The sequence below is a fragment of the Tursiops truncatus genome, chromosome 18 (assembly GCF_011762595.2).
Source record: "Tursiops truncatus isolate mTurTru1 chromosome 18, mTurTru1.mat.Y, whole genome shotgun sequence".
NCBI classification, from domain to species: Eukaryota; Metazoa; Chordata; class Mammalia; order Artiodactyla; family Delphinidae; genus Tursiops; species Tursiops truncatus.
This window is the reverse complement of record NC_047051.1, coordinates 21,499,530-21,516,651: the sequence shown is the minus strand read 5'-3', so window position 1 is coordinate 21,516,651 and position 17,122 is coordinate 21,499,530. Positions and strand designations below refer to the sequence as shown.

Below are 17,122 nucleotides of genomic sequence, written 5' to 3'. Positions count from 1 at the left end.
GTTTTTGTTTGCCTTTGCTGTGCAAAAGCTTGTAAGTTTGATTAGGTTGGGATATATTTTAAAACCACTCCAGAGTCATAGCCAATGGCAGCAACAGGAGTTGCCCAGGAAGATAGGCAGTAACTCATGTCCAATAGTAGCTTGCTCTGGCATTCTCTCAATAGAAGTATTATAGTTTTCCTTTTTCTTGCCTGGTGGAATTTAAACAGTACATAGAAAGTTCATCTAAATTCAAATAGTAACATAGCAGGTGCAGCATACTTGCTCTAGTCTGCCTAGTCACACAAGAGGATATTGGTTAAATCTGTCTGGATATGGACAGGAATTTTTATCCTGGCATTTGTCTCTCTACCACCTGCCAACCCCACCACTACAACCAATACGGAAAATCAGGACTGTTAAGTTCACTTTGTAAATCATCAGTGACCCAAGAAAAGACAGACAGATGGGGGCAGGGGGGGTGGGAGAGAGAGAGAGAGAGATGTTTTAGCCATTGAGGGAAGAATTCTTGGAAAGAATTCTCATACAATAAATGAATAATCTAAGTCTAAAGATTCACAGTAATTATTTTATTTAGACATGATAGAAGAGAAAAAATCCATTGAAAACAAATCTGCATTAGAGCTAAGTTAAAAAATGCTCAATTATAATATTTGTAAGACTAATGGTCAATTCTTCATCTGGGTTCTTAGTGAGTATGGGATTCCTGATTTACAAAGAGCGTGTTTGACCCCAGGGAAAGCAATTAACACCCTTTTCACAAGAAAGCATTCATGGCTCAAGGTCTCTGCAAGCTGGAAGGAATTGCAAAAGAATCAATATAACAAAATCAGTTTTAAAGTGTGATCTACATAATGCTCTTTGGCTTCAGGAAATAGGCAAATTCTCATTATCTTATTAATGAGGAGTACATAGGAACGAAAGGATATAAAATAATAAGTAATTGCTAAGGGCTTTCTCTCCTGCTAGAGTTGAATCTGAGCCTTGAAGCCAGAAAAATAAAATAGCAGTGGAACAGAAGTATCACTACTGACTCCTCTCAGGAGTCATTCCGTCTTGATCAGTTCTGTCCTTGTTTACAAATAGCTTGTTTACTGGTCCTGAGGCATTGCAGAGATGTGTCCACATGGGGCAGCTACTTACAGAGCAGACTTGTGACCCAGCCTAGTTTATCCCCACGCAGAGCCGAACTTTTGTGCAAATTGAATGGAGTTACTCTGCACTTGATTCTCTTAGTTTAGCAAAGATAGTGCTTTTCTTTCTGGATGCTTGAGAGGCAAATGCTGTAGAAATCTATTATGTGTAGAAACAAAAACAATTAGGCAATCAGCCAGTAGCAAATTTGGGAGCTCCAATTTTAATAGGCCATGGAAGCTCTTCTTGGTGGGTGATCAAAGGATGTTGCAGGAAAATAAAACAGAAAAGGCTATGGCTTTGGGGTTGAAGGATGAAGAGGATGCAAGACTGGGCATCAGAGTACTACAGGTGGATTGAGAGCTGAACCCCCTGGAGTACTCCTCCAGCCTAAAAGTGTCTCTGTTAATGTAGGTAAAAATGTTTAATGTAGTACCTAAGAGATAGTCCATCCAAATAAACCCATACACAGTAACCTTGAGTCATTGTGTCAATGAATCCACATGGGGAGCCTAAGCCAGTGGTGGGTGGGTCAACCCCCCAGCCCTGGTCCCCACTGGCTCCACTGGGGCAGCCTCTGTCTCAGGACAGCAGCGACTCAGCCCAGCACCTGGAATATAACAGTTTTGCAATCCCTAATGAATTGTTGGTTCTAAGCAATACTCATCGATGGTAGCCAACATCGCAAGAAGAAAGAAAGCTAGATGTGATCTCTCTCTGGCTGGAAGTGCACAAGAGCACACAGGAAGGAAATCATCTTCACCTCCACCAAAATCAAGCGCGAGTCTGATCATGCCTCAAGATCTAACTAGCAGTTTGTAGGAAATAAAAAGGAAGGAGAAACATCATAAATGATACCCTCAGATGCAATGAGTAAAATACAGAATGTAGAAAAGTGTATAGTTAAAGAACTATATCTAAGAAACTAATCTAGTTTCTTTAACAACGAGACTGAGACAGAGAGAGAAAGACAGAGAGAGACTGAGAACTAAGAGACATTTCAACCAGTCACAACATATGGCCCTTATTTGGATCCCAATTCAGACTACAATTTTTTATTTTTAATTTTAGGGGTTTGTAAAAATTGTGGTACCATATACAGAACATTTACCATCTTATCCATTCAGTGGCATTAAGTTCATTCACATTTTTGTGCAACCATCACCATCATCCACCTCCAAAATTCTCGCATCTTGCAAGACTGAAACTCTGTACTCATTAAACTACAACTCCCGTTCCCCCCTTCCAGCCCCTGGCAACCTCTATTCTACCTTTATTTCTGCCGTGTTTTTATGAGTTTGACTACTCTAGGTACCTCTTGTCGTGGAATCACACATACTCATCTTTCTGTGACCGGCTTGTTTCACTTAGAATACTGTCATTGAGGTTCATCCATGTTGCAGCAGGTGACCGAATTTCATTCCTTTTCTAGTGCTGAATAGTACCCCATTGTATGTATAGGCCACATTTTGTTTATCCACTCATCTGTTCTTGGATACTTGAGTTGCTTCCACCTCTTGGCTCTTGTGAATAATGCTGCCATGAAAAAAAAAATATTTTGAAGCTCTGGCCAAAGTGATGTATAATTCTTTTCCCCTTTTCCTTCTCCTGCTGGTTGGAAGATGCAGACTTTGTGGTCCATCATGCAGAGGAGGACAACACCCCGGAGATGACGAAATAATAAGATGGAAGAACCCTAGGTTCCCAGCAAGTACATGGAGCAGAGCCATCATCATCTCAGTTGTTACATGAGAGAGAAGTAAAAAACGCATTGACAAAGCTATTGCAAGAGCTCTACTTATAGCAAGGAGCCTTAAACTGAACTTTCGACTTTACCCATTGATGGGTAGGCACATCCTTGCTTTAGCTCACCCTGCATGTGAACACTATTCCTGTCCCTGATGTTTGTGTATTTGGGTGGGAAGTCAGATCCATCAATAAGGAAGGGCCTCGCTTTTGCTCTTAGCAGGAATATGGACATAATTCCTCATTGATACTCGGCACACATGGCCTCCCTGGCTTTGAAATCTGAACACTAATGAGGACCCATCTGTTTAATATGATATTTTAGGACTTACTGTTATTTGTGATTTTTATCTGGGCACTTTGATCAAGGGTTTCAGTGCTGTTTCCTAACTATAATTTTATTTATTATATAAAGTATGATATAAATGTTTTGGTAAATCATATATGAAAACAAATTGGACTTCACTACAGCAATGACAAATTAAATTTTCTCATGCTTTATTTAACACTTTATTCCCAGAGTAATCCCTAATGGGCAATTAAACTGACTTACTGAGACTGAGGGCTTTTAGCAGGCCACAGTAACCATATGTTACATCAGACATAAGACACTTAACAAAAGCAATTCAACTGAATTGTGTTATCCATCAGGGAAAATACATGCAGAGTCTTGTCTCATCTCCCAGAAGGAGCAAAGCTATGTGTGTTTATGTGTGTGTCTTTTGTTCTATTTTCTTGTACTGAGTTATCACTTGGTACATGGTCCTATTTTTTTTTTCATTGAAGTATAGTTGATTTACAGAATTTCATTAGTTTCAGATGTATAATGCAGTGATTCAGTATTTTTATAGATTATACCCCATTTAAAGTTATTACAAAATAATGTCTATATTTCCCTGTACTATACAATATATCCTTGATGTTTATTTTATACATAATAGTTTGTATCTCCTTAATCCCCTCCCTCCCCCCTCCCCTCTCCCCACCAGTAACCACTAGTTTGTTCTCTATATCTGTGAGTCTCTTTCTGTTTTGTTATATTCATTTGTTTGTTTTATTTTTTAGATTCCACTTGTAAGTGATAACATACAGTATTTGTCTTTCTCTGTCTGGATTATTTCAGTACACATAATACCTTCTAGATCTAGAACATTGTTGCAAATGGCGGAATTTCATTCTTTTATATGGCTGAGTAGTATTCCATTTTATATATATATATATATATATATATATATATATATATATATCTATCTCACATCTTTACCCATTCATCTGTTGATGGACACTTAGTTTTCTTCCATATCTTGGCTACTGTAAATAATGCTGCTATGAACATTGGGGCGCATGTATCTTTTTGAATTAGTATTTTTGTTTTTTTCAAATATATGCCCAAGAGGGGAATTGCTGGATCATATATGGTAATTCTATTTTTAGGTGTTTTTTTTAAGATTTATTATTTATTTATTTATTTATTTGGCTGCATGGGGTCTTAGTTGTGGCACGTGGGATCTTCATCGAGGCATGCAGGCTTCTCTCTAGTTGTGGTGTGCGGGTTTTCTCTCTCTAGCTGTGGCGCGCAGGCTCCAGAGTGCATAGGCTCTGTAGTTTGTGTCACGCAGGCTCTCTGGTTGAGGCATGCGGGCTCAGTAGTTGTGGTGCATGGGCTTAGTTGCTCCATGGCATGTGGGATCTTAGTTCCCCGATCAGGGATTGAACCCGCGTCCCCTGCATTGTAAGGCAGATTCTTTACCACTGAACCACCAGGGAAGTCCCTATTTTTGGTTTTTTTTTTTATTTTTAAAAATATTTAATTAATTAATTTATTTGGCTGCACCAGGTCTTAGTTGCAGCACACAGGATCTTTGCTGTGGCACATGGATCTCTTAGTTGCGGCATGCTGACTCCTAGTTGCGGCATGCATGTGGGATCCAGTTCCCCAACCAGGGGTTGAACCCAGTTCCCCTGCATTGGGAATGCGGAGTCCCAGCCACTGGACCACAGGGAAGTCCCTATTTTTAGTTTTTTGAAGAACCTCTGTTCTGTTTTCCATAGTGGCTGCCCCAATTTACATTCCCACCCACAGCATATAGTCCCTTTCCTCTATATCCTTGCCAGCGTTTTTTATTTGTAGACTTTTTGATGATAACCATTCTGACAGGTGTGAAGTGATATCTTACTGTGCTTTTGATTTGTATTTCTCTGATGATTAGTGATGTTGAGCATCTTTTCATGTGCCCATTTTCCATCTGTATGTCTTCTTTGGAAAAATATCTATTCAGGTCTTCTGCCCAGTAAATGGTCCTATTTTGCTACACAGCAAGGAATCACAAAGCCTTGTCAATTCGACCTCCTAAATCTGTCTATATGTTTCCAGTTCATCTACTTCTTTTTATCTCCACTTTCCTCATACAAACCACTGCTCCTTCCAACGTGGATTAGTGCAGTAATGTCTGAACTAGTCTCTTGGTTTCCATTCTGGCCCCTAACTATCCACTTTTTTTTTCCACAGTAGCTAAAGAGATCTTTTTTAAAATGTAAATTTGGGGCTTCCCTGGTGGCGCGGTGGTTGAGAGTCCGCCTGCGATGCAGGGGATGCGGGTTCGTATCCCGGTCTGGGAGGATCCCACACGCCGTGGAGTGGCTGGGCCTGTGAGTCATGGCCGCTGAGCCTGCGCGTCCGGAGCCTGTGCTCCACAACGGGAGAGGCTGCATCAGTGAGAGGCCCGCGTACCGCAAAAAAAAGCAAATCTGATTGTTTTATACTCAGGCTTAAAACTCTTCTTCAGGGAATGCCCTGGCAGTCCAGCGGGTAGGACTCCACGCTTTCACTACTGAGGGCCTGGGCTGATCTCTGGTCAGGGAACTAAGATACCGCAAGCCGCATGGCGCAGCCAAAAAAAAAAACCTGCTTCTTCAAGTTTATATTTGATCTGAACAAGGCCTGCAAGGCCTTGCATGGGCTGACCTCCCATTCCCTCTCCAACTGGTGGCATTATCACTGCTTTGTCACTCACTCACTGTGCCCTGCCTGCTGGCCTGCCCCCGCTCCACAGACACCAACACATAGGTCCCTTTGGGGTTTGCAGATGCTACTCCCTTTTTTTTTTTAAATGGGGTATAGTTGTTTTATAATGTTGTGTTAGTTTCTGCTGTACAGCAAAGTGGAGTTCCCTATGCTATACAGCAGGTTCTCATGCTACTCCCTTTTCTCCAGAACACTAATGATTAAATAAATTATACTGAACACCAAGATAATAAAACCAAAAACTCATCACTTCCCAATTATTTTACTGTATTTTACGATTGTCTATGCACTCTATTTCCATCTAATGTAGCCATTGGGTGAAAATACTATACGATGCCATGCTAATATGCATCTCATCCAACTTCACACTGCAAATCAGGCAAACAGGGACTTCCCTGGAGGTCCAGTGGTTAGGACTCTGCAGTTCTACTGCAGGGGGCCCAGATTTGATCCCTGGTCAGGGAACTAAGCCACGAGGTGTGGCCATAAAAAAAAAAAAAATTTTTTTAAATAAATAAATAAACTGAATCCTCAAAAAAAAAAAAATCAGGCAAACATTACAAACCAGGGCTTTTTCTGGGGGTTAGAAGAAGCCAGTTGTTAAAACATTTACCAGCACACCACTGCCTATAATAAATTTTTTGTGTTTCCTTTCAGTTATTTGACCCAATATAATTAATGCAGTTACCACATAGTTTTCACATTGTAGTGTGAAGTTTTTTTTTTTTGTTTTTTTTTTTTTGCGGTACGCGGGCCTCTCACTGCTGTGGCCTCTCCCGTTGCGGAGCACAGGCTCCGGACGCGCAGGCTCAGCGGCCATGGATCACGGGCCCAGCCGCTCCGCGGCATGTGGGATCTTCGCGGCATGTGGGATTTTTCCAGACCGGGGCACGAACCCGCGTCTCCTTCATCGGCAGGCAGACTCTCAACCACTGCGCCACCAGGGAAGCCCAAGTCTTTTTGATTTATTTTCACATTTAATCATGTCAGAACTCTACAAGGTAGGTATAATAATCCCATTTTATAAGCTAGGAATTAGGTGCCGAGATGAAGAAATAATTAAGGTAGTAGGCAGCAGTACTATAACTTGAAGCCATGACTCCACAGCTCGTGCCCAACCATTTGCTCGTGCTAACAACATGGAAACTATTGCAGGGAGTATTTCTTTTTGTTTGTGGATGACTGGGGAAGAAAGGACTCTGCCGGGGAAGGCAGGTATTCTGTGAAAGAGAGAACTGAGAGGTCAAAGGGAGAGGCAGGGAGAATCTACAGATGGGATCATATAGCCGTGGTGTGATATCAAAGCAAAATTATCGATCTATACCATCACTAGTATAGGGGAAATCTAATTAATGACCACATTGCCACATTCATTTTTAATTTTTTTTTGTTTTGCGGTGCGCAGACCTCTCACTGTTGTGGCCTTTCCCATTGCGGAGCACAGGCTCCGGACACGCAGGCTCAGCGGCCATAGCTCACGGGCCTAGCCGCTCCGCGGCACGTGGAATCTTCCCGGACTGGGGCACGAACCCGTGTCCCCTGCATCGGCAGGCAGACTCTCAACCACTGCGCCACCAGGGAAGCCCCATTTGTAATTTCTGAATGAAAATCTTTATGTTAACAACCAATACAGAGTAAGTCTGGCTTATTGAGAAGGATTTTGCAAAAGTTACAAATTCCAGTTATAAGATAAATAAACACTAGGGATATAATGTACAACATGATAAATATAATTAACACTGCTGTATGTTATATATGAACATTGTCAAGAGGGTAAATCCTGAGTTCTCATCACAAGGAAAAATATTTTACTCTGTTTCTTTGATTTTGTACGTATATGAGATAATGGATGTTCACTAAACTTATTGTGATAATCGTTTCAGGTTGTAAGTCAAATCATTATGATGTATACCTTAAACTTATACAGTACTGTATGTCAATTATATCTCAATAAAATTGGAAGAAAAAAATTTTTAAAAAGGAAGGATTTTGTGATCGTGTTTTTCTGCCTATATGAATGCCGCTGAAGGTAATACTTCCTCTTGCTAGAATGTTTCTGAGTAAGTATGAACAAAGAGAATCTCTGGCCTAGAGAGACACTGGGCCCCTATGGGAGGGCCAAGGACAAAATCTGAGAGTGGACTCAGCTACTGTTAATATCATTCTAATTCCTTCAACTCGCTTGTAACATCTCCTCTAATGACTGCTGCTTATCCTCTAATGGCTACATGATAGAACTGTGGTGTTCTAAATTTACAAAACATGTCGTGTTCTTGAAAATTTTTCTGCCATTAGTGAGTTCTTGAGCCTTCCCTCCTTGGCTTGCATTTGTGCCTTAAAAGATTTAATAAAAACTAGAGGGGGGTGGTCAAGGGCGCGCAGACGCCCGGTCGCGGGCCGCCGGAACATGCTGAGTGGAGTGTGCGGCCAGCTCGCCTCAGCGCTGCGGCGGACACACGCAGAGCCGTCCGCGGGCGCCCAGAGGCATCTGCACGCGTTGGTGTCGCGGTCGCCACAGACAAGAGCGAGAGGACGAGGAAACCGCTCCGCGCCTTCGACCCAGCGCTGCTGCTGTTCCTGGTGTGCCCGCTCTCCAAGAAGCCGCTGAGATACGAAGCATCGACCAATGAATTGATTAACGAAGAGTTAGGAATAGCCTATCCAACTGTTGATGGGATTCATAATATGATACCACAGGCAGCTAGGATGACACATCAAAATAAGAAGCAAGAAGAAATGAAGGAGCCATAGGTCATACTTGAAAACAACAGCACAACTAAATTTTCTAAATTCCATCCACCTTTTAAAAAGCCAGAGTGGGGACTTCCCTGGTGGCACAGTGGTTGAGAATCCGCCTAACAATGCAGGGGACACGGGTTCGATCCCTGGTCCGGGGGATGATCCCAGATGCCACGGAGCAACTAGGCCCATGTGCCCCAACTACTGCTTGTGCTCTAGAGGGCATGAGCCACAACTACTGAGCCCGCGAGCCACAACTGCTGAGCCCGTGTGCCACAACTACTGAAGCCAGCGCACCTAGATCCCATGCTCTGCAACAAGAGAAGCCACCGCAATGAGAAGCCCGCGCACCACAACGAAGAGTAGCCCCCGCTCGCCACAACTAGAGAAAGACTGCATGCAGCAACGAAATAGATAAAATAAATAAATCTATATAAAAAGAAAAAAGTCAGAGTGGTGTGTAAAAAGTGGAGGAAAAGAATGTTTCTCTTTCTACATTGACTGCCCTTATTCCATTGGTCCCTTTAGCAGGACTGTTATACTCGGCCTCTGTGGTGTGCTCTTACAGCCTGCTCTTGTTGATTACCATACCCGTCTATGTGTTCTTCCACCTATGGACTTGGATGGGTATTAAACTCTTCAGGCATAATTAATACAACCAGAGCCAAGATGGTGTATCCTAAGGAGATGCTTGAGTGTCTGTCCCTGAAAGCTCAACTACATGGAAATACTGGAAACCCACTTAATTTGCAAGAAAGATGCTTTGCCTAGCTTCTGTCAGAGGTTTAGGACTATGGGAGGCTTAAGCTGCGGAGGCTTCTTTATTGTACTTTGGTTCTGCCCTTTTTTTTTTGAAGGTTCTCATTTATATCTGGGGTATCAGAAAAAACATTTCAACAAAGTGTCTTGTTGGAAATTAATATCCCCGGCCATCATCTGATGACTTTATTTCTTATCCCATTCATAATTAAAAGTTAGTAATTTGAAATTTTATACGTTTTACATTCAAAGTCTTTGGTAAAGTCACATGTTAAGGATGTGAATAATTCCAGAGGAGCTCGGTTGAAGGAACTGCAGAGAAATGCATTTGAACTAATGTGGTATAAAACTGTAATAAAGTGGAAATTTCTTGTATTTGCCAAAATTCTGAGTTTGTAAAATTACCTTCATTTCTTTGGCATCACATACTTACATTAATAATAGTAAGATAAGGTATTGACATTTTCCATTAAAAAAAAACTTGACTAGTCAATCATCTGGGAGAGTAAAGAATTTGTGAGTTTCCTTTTTGTGTGGTGACCTCTGTATCTGTCTGTGATGGTTAATTTTATGTGCCAACCTGACTGGGCCTCAGTTTGTCCAGATATTTGGTCCAACGTTATTGTGGGTGTGTCTGTGAGGGTATTTCTGGATGAATTAACCTTTGAATCAGTAGAGTGAGTAAAGCAGATTGTCCTCCCCAATATGGGTGAGCTTCACCCAATCAGTTGAAGGCCAAAGTAGAAAAAAAGTTTCAGTAAGGGAGAATGCACTCTCTCTGCCTGTCTCCAAGTTGGAACATTAATCATCTCCTGCCTTCAGATTTGGACTGGAACTTACACCATCATCTCTCCTGCCTCTCAGGCCTTTGAACTCAGACTAGAAGCATACCTTTGGCTTTCCTGGTCTTCAGCTTGCCAAATGCAGATCTTAGGACTTCTCAGCCTCCATAATCGTGTGAGCCAATTCCTATACAGTAAATGCCTATCTATCTATCTATCTATCTATCTATCTATCTATCTATCTATCTATCATGTGTTTCTCTGGAGAACCCTGACTAATATTTGGTACTGAGAGTGATCCTAGAGGAACAGGGTGTTAAGGATAGGTTTTCTTAAATTGGTTCTGGGTTTTTGGAACTGGCTGTCTAACCTAATTAGATTTAAAGATGCTAATGACTCTATTTCAAGTAGTAAAGAGAACACTAATGGTCTCTGGCATCATTGGGCAATAGAGATACCTAAAATATCTGCACTGGATATGCCTAATTGACCACAAGCAGAAATCCATAGAACCTGTGTGGGAATGGATATTAAGGGTATGGGATCATGGTGGAAAGAACATAAAGCTGTATTGGGCCAAAATTATCGATGTCTGGCATATAATAGGCCCTTAGGAGGGTGAAGGATCTAGCTGTAATATATGTTACCCTGCTGGTCTCCAAAGTAAATCTGTGAATCTGCTTCATGGAGCCCGCATCCTCCTTTCCTCTCACAGCTCATAAGCATCCTCTTCAAGCTGGAAGGAAATTTGAAAAGGACAGATAGAAGAAGTCTGTTCTTTATTCAGCAATGTAGGAGGATGAGGTGCTCAATAAGTTTTTTCTTCTTCTTCTTCCTTATATAATCATTTAAAAATATTCACTTTTTCCTTTCTTCTCTAGGCATTTCTTCTTCTTTAGCTATTTGTTCTCCCCCAATCCCTGTAAACACACACACACACACACACACACACACACACACACACACATTTTTAGGCTTCCCATAAGCCACAGATCAAGGCCAAGTTTCTAATCCTTTACTCTAAAGGTCATTACTAGGGTCATCCAGACTACATTAAGTCTCTTCTCTTATGGTCTCATATTTTAATTTATTCCTTCTATTTGATCAAAGCTTAAAGCAGCTCTCTTTATCCACTTGTCCTTTATATCTTTTAAGGCCATTTCCCAAGCTGTAACACAAGAATGCAATCTTCCTTTTTAACACATGCCTCGTCTCCTATTTTTCCTGTTAGTTTTCCCAGCTTATCTCAGTGACCTGACAGCTTTTTCTAGCCCTATGCTGCACAGACATGGAATTTCTTCAATTATGTGTATGGTTCTGATGCAGGATTCAATACATTACTTGCCATTCTTACAATATCTTACTGTCTGTTTCTCTTCCAGCAAATGTTCATTCAGCCAAAGCCTATTGAAATCTGACAGGTGTCAAGCATTGTGCCAGATGCTGTGAATAAAAAATGAATAAAACACTATTTCTGCCTAGGAGGAGCTCATAGTCTAGAAACCAAAGGCAGCATGTAAACATGTATATTATAGTGCATCGTGCTAAGTATCGCACACTGTGATGTGAAGAAAAATGTAACTTCCTCTGGGGGAGTTGATAAAAGATCTCATAGGAAGTGACATTTCCATTAGTCTTGACACCTAAGTAGGAGTCTGCCAATCAGAAGACAGAGGTGAGAATGAGGGTAAGGGAAGAATAGGTCATCTGAGTAAAGGGAATCCAGTGTGCAGAGGCTCTGAAATAATTGAGGAACATTCTGCTGTATTCAGGGAGGTCTGATGGGTTAGGTGTGGTTGGATGTGTGGTGCATTGAGCGGCAGGTATCAAACTGAGAGGGCCTGTGTGGAGAGGATTGAATTTTATTCTAGAGGCAAGAAGAGAGAGAGGAAATTCTATAAGCAGGGAAGTTTAACAATCAGATTTGTCTGTTACATGTCTATTGTCATTGACCTAATTACAGGGCTCCGGGTTTTGGAGTCTAAAAGGGGTGTACTCTGCTTGTTTAATTGGAGGTGCTCAGGTGCCTTTCAATTGAGACCACTTGTGCTAATTCACTTTATTACTCCTACCCTGTCCTCCAAATGCTGTCTCTCTCTCCTTGGCCAGGGTTGGACAGATACTGACAGCCTTTGTCTCTTTGAACCCCATTTTTCTGTTTTGACACCTTCTTTCTTCAGTTACGCTGACCTAGTCTTTGAAAGTATTACTGACGTTTTGGCCCATCCCACCTTATGCTCTAATCACTCGGGCACAGCCCACGGCAGTAGCCACACCCACTCAAGAAGTTGCCTGCTCAGGAAGTTTGTCTGCAGCAGTGCGCCGTACTGACGGTAGCAGCGCGCAGGCGCAGTTCCCGGCTCCCGGCGGCGTGTTCCTCTTTTCCCGGGATCCCAGCGTCCCAGCAGGTGGACCCCGGCTCTTCACAGTCAGCCTCCGGCTCCGGCTTGCGCTGTGCTCCGGTCCCTCGCTTCTCAGTCCCCCAGCTTCCGGGGCCGCTGCTCTGGCCCGCACGCCTTCGCCGGCGACAGACCCATGGCCGAGCGCGGGGAACTCGATCTGACAGGCGCCAAGCAGAACACCGGAGTGTGGCTGGTCAAGGTAAGGTTTGCGCGGCTCCCGCTTGCGCTCCTCCTTAAAGTAGTTTCAGTGACTTGAGACTGTCCCACCCCGTGCGCCTTTTAAAGTTCTTTACGGCCTTCTTATTAGAGCTTCAGTTATCTTGAGAGGCAGGACTCATTGTTATGCTCGTTTGCAGACGAGAAGATTAGTTAAGGGACGCCCAGTGTTTTTCAGCCAGTTAAGAGCCCGAACCTGCCTGGCATGGATCTCCTTTCCCCACGACCTGGTTTTTCTGGGGCCCTGTCTTGGTGTCCCCCAATGTGAGCGGTGCATTTAACCCCAAGCTGAAAATTTTCTGCATCTTCTCTTGGTGAAACTGATTTTAGTTATCAGTCTGTATAAGGAAGTTGAGTGTCTGCTTCCTGTTAGAATTTTCTCAGCCAGAAAGTAGAACTGGTCTCTGCGTACCCTTAAAGTGTTCTTTTAGGTTGTTGGTTCTTATGCAGTTCTCAGGAGAGCTGAGAGAGCTCTGAACTCAGGAAAGGAGAGGCCGTGGACTGGAGTGTTCTTTTAGAGCAAGACCTGGTCTCGTGAAACTGTCAGCAAATGTCTTTCGTTTTGTTTTGTTTTGTAAAGACAGCAATCTTGATTAGCCCTTAGTGAGCACAGTATTTGTGCTTTACTTTTTCATATTGGGGAGTGTTGTCTTTTAGGAGGGTTTCATAAGACATATGCATGTTCAAAATGTGATTGTGACAGTATCCGAAACTCAAGTAAAATGTAGGGACCTTGGTTTGTTAGATTTTTAAAAACTTATATCACATGGCTGAGTTTTCATCAGTTAAATCTGAGAGGCCTGTCCTGTCTGCCTCTCTGAAGTAGCTCTCTTATGCTTATTCGCTAGTCAGTCGAACCTGTATTATATTCTTCAAAGCACTTGTCAGAGTCCAAAGTGATTCTGTGTTCAGTGTTGGTTACCTCCTTTTCCCCAGCACACGCACAGTCACATTTCTCAAGACTAGGCTCCTTGCCTGTCACACCCCGAACTGTGTTTGGCACATGGTAATAGCTCAGATTTGTGATGAATGAATGAATGAACTCTTATTCTTCATTGCTAGCCTTAGTCTCTGGTACTCATTTGACTTATCACGGCGATATCAGTGTGATTTAAATAATGGAGTAGAGACTCCCCTGGTGGCGCAGTGGTTAAGAATCCGCCTGCCAATGCAGGGGACACGGGTTTGAACCCTGGTTTGGGAAGATCCCACATGCCGCGGAGCAGCTAAACCTCCTGCGTGCGCCACAACTACTGAGCCTGCGCTCTAGGGCCCGCGAGCCACAACTGCTGAAGCCCGCGCGCCTAGAGCCCGTGCTCCGCAACAAGAGAAGCCACCGCATTGAGAAGTGCACCGCAACGAAGAGTAGCCCCCGCTCACCGCAACTAGAGAAAGCCCGTGTGCAGCAACATCTCTCTCCTCCTGCATGCTAAATGGAGGGGAATCGTTAGGGAGGAGAGCTCCTTTACAGACTGAAAGAGCTTGAAAAGATGGTGAAGCTTGAGATGATGTGTTTGTGCTTGGAGCACGGTAAATGCTCAAGAAATGTTGTTTGCCTTACAGAGAGATTTGGATGGGTGGACAGAGGCCACCCATAGTATCTCTGTAGTATACCATGGAAAGTGGAACTGAAATGCAAGCGTGAAAATGCACAGTAACATGCTGTGTCCTGGAAATCAGAGAGGAGATTATTATGCCTCGAGTAGAGGCTTGGGACTGTATGCTGATACTGTCACATTGTGAAATGGGGATGTTTTAACTTTAGTCTACAAGAAGTGAGGAAACTTTTGGAGGTTTTTGAGTAAGGCAGGGATGCAAATGAGTCTTTTAGGGGGAAAAAAAACTTGAAGGGAAGATAGCAAAATTAGAGTCAAAATTAGAAAATTATCACAGGATCATAGGCATTTGATAGTGAATTCTGAGGAGTTAGGGAAACTTTTTCAGCAAAAGTTGTCAGGATGTGGTGACTGACTAAATGAGGATGTGAAAGAAAGCAATGAATCTAAAGTTAAGAAATTTTAGTGTTCTTTCATATATGGCCATTTGAATACATTTTATCACTTTAAAAACTTACCTCAGACTAATGATTTGTTCTGTTTTATAAAGGTAGTTATAATGTTTCAGTTATTTATTGTTTGCTGTATCATTGTTTCCTTACATCAATTTGGCCTGTAGTATTTCTTCTTTTTCTAACCTTATGTATCAAAGAAAAGTAACAGGCTTGCAAATACTACATCTTTCCAGAGTGTGAAAGGACTTTTTTTTTTTTTTGCCAGTTCTTGTTCTCTGACAACCTTATCTCTTAAAGAGGATGAGAATTGCTATCAAATACTTTCTGTTCTAAAATCCATTCATGTTCCCTCTTTGTTTGACAACTTTTATTTCTGCTTTAGTTAAAGGAATGCTAGTAGGCAATGAGGTTTGATTTGCACACCTGTCAGATAGTTTGAATTTGTTTCATTTGTGCTGGGATTAGCATCCAGTATGATTTTCATGCCCATATCCTAAGCATATTTGGATTTTTATCTCTGAATTATAGGAATAAATTATATGAGAGCTTCAAGTTGTAATGGTTAATTTCATTTTCAGCTTGCTTTGTGTGATATTAAAATATAATATGTTGTTTATAGAGTTTGTTTTCATTCTTACCCAATTAGAGTTTGTGAATAGAACTACATACGACTTTAAATCTTTTCAGTACACGTTAATATTTCTTATAAATAACGCCTTGAGTTCTGATCTTTGAGGATCATTTGTTGTAAAATACATGAGTTTCTTCCTGGAGTGTTGCAAGTTTATGGGCCATTTTGTTCATATTTTATTAATTCCATCACTAGACAGGTATAGAAAAGGATAAATACAAGTAAGGGCTATACATACAATATCTCTGAGAGGTTTTTTTTTTTTTTTTTTTTTTTTTTTGGGGTACGGGTACGCGGGCCTCTCACTGTTGTGGCCTCTCCCGTTGTGGAGCACAGGCTCCGGATGCACAGGCTCAGCGGCCATGGCTCACAGGCACAGCTGCTCCACGGCACATGGGATCTTCCTGGACCAGGGCATGAACCCGCGTCCCCTGCATCGGCAGGCGGACTCTCAACCACTGCGCCGCCAGGGAAGCCCTCTGAGAGTTTTAAGTAGGAAAAAAGTTGTCAGGTGGGAACAGGGAAGACTTTGGGGAAGGTGACATTTAAGAAGAGCCTATGGGGTTGATTAGTTAGAAAAGACTTCCCAGCAGGGCTGGTGAGTGTGTTCAGGAAAAGGCAAATATAGTGGAAGATTGTGTACCAGAATATCCACTACCTGTAACTGTTCTGGCCTAATGAAATGCCATTTCTGGAGTTTTGAATATCTTAAATCTACAAGAGAATGATGATCTAAATGAGTTTTGATAGATAATAGACATGATTGGATTTAACTTCACAATAGATGCCACCTGCTAAGAAACATAAACAGCTGCAGTTTTTACCTGGTCAGGGAGCTAGTCCCTTGTAGTTTGCATTGCCCTATTTCTGTTGCTTAGTCTATGCCACTGTTAGGTTGCCAGCTGGTCCCACTACTACTACACACGCGGTACCAAATCAGGATCTAAAAATGATATTTAAAAAAATTTTAGCATAGTTCTTTTGTTTGGCTTCCAATATTTATTTAAAATTTATTTATTTATTTTTGTCTGCATTGGGTCTTCGTTGCCGCACGCAGGCTTTTCTCTAGTTGCGGCAAGTGAGGGCTACTCTTCGTTGCGGGGCGAGGGCTTCTCATTGCGGTGTTTTCTCTTGTTGTGGAGCACGGGCTCTAGGCACGCGGGCTTCAGTAGTTGTGGCACGTGGTCTCAGTAGTTGTGGCTCATTGGCTCTAGAGCACAGGCTCAGTAGTTGTGGCGCACGGGCTTTGTTCCTCCGTGGCATGTGGGATCTTCCCGGACCAGGGCTCGAACCCGTGTCCACTGCATTGGCAGGTGGATTCTCAACCCCTGCGCCACCAGGGAAGCCCAGCTTCCAATATTTAGACTTCTGGAAAAAAATCATCTTATCTAGTTATGATTGGCAGGAGGGTAGGGTACCTGATGGGGAAGAGGGGGAGATAAAGCTGGCAGGGTTTTTAGGAGTGGTGGGGGTTTTGTAAGTAATGAATATCATACTGGAGCTTGAATTATAAGAAATGCTATCTTTTGAGGGAAATGGACAGGTGGAGGTATTGACAAGCGCTGCAATGGGTCCAACCAACAGCTCCCTAGCCAGCAAAAAGGTGTGTTTCAAGCCCCATCAGCCTTCCTCTTATAAGCATTTTGATTGATACTTGTTGGAGGAGAGGATCAGGAC

General features: G+C 42.4%; 3 protein-coding genes and 1 pseudogene across 3 annotated transcripts in view; all 4 read left to right on the top strand.

Moving 5' to 3' along the window:
- The window catches only part of GPALPP1 (GPALPP motifs containing 1), a 104,300-nt gene extending 97,147 nt beyond the window's left edge, over positions 1-7,153 (top strand). Inside the window, exon 10 of the transcript XR_012327679.1 lies at positions 2,757-7,153. The gene's annotated coding sequence lies outside the window, so the exon portion shown is untranslated. The remainder of the gene's footprint in view (positions 1-2,756) is intronic.
- A 148-nt stretch (positions 7,154-7,301) lies between these two features.
- Positions 7,302-9,211, top strand: LOC109550217 (protein preY, mitochondrial-like; annotated as a pseudogene).
- Positions 8,835-12,408, top strand: LOC109550181 (phosphatidylinositol N-acetylglucosaminyltransferase subunit Y-like). The gene is made up of 2 exons (XM_019936355.3): positions 8,835-8,850; positions 9,113-12,408. Exons 1-2 carry the CDS (start codon positions 8,835-8,837, stop codon positions 9,295-9,297), a joined length of 201 nt encoding a protein of 66 aa, XP_019791914.1. The 3' UTR covers positions 9,298-12,408.
- Positions 12,409-12,579: 171 nt separating this feature from the next.
- The window catches only part of GTF2F2 (general transcription factor IIF subunit 2), a 151,632-nt gene continuing 147,089 nt past the window's right edge, over positions 12,580-17,122 (top strand). Inside the window, exon 1 of the mRNA XM_033843899.2 lies at positions 12,580-12,786. Within this exon, the coding sequence (XP_033699790.1) occupies positions 12,721-12,786 (66 nt within the window). The 5' untranslated portion in view covers positions 12,580-12,720. The remainder of the gene's footprint in view (positions 12,787-17,122) is intronic.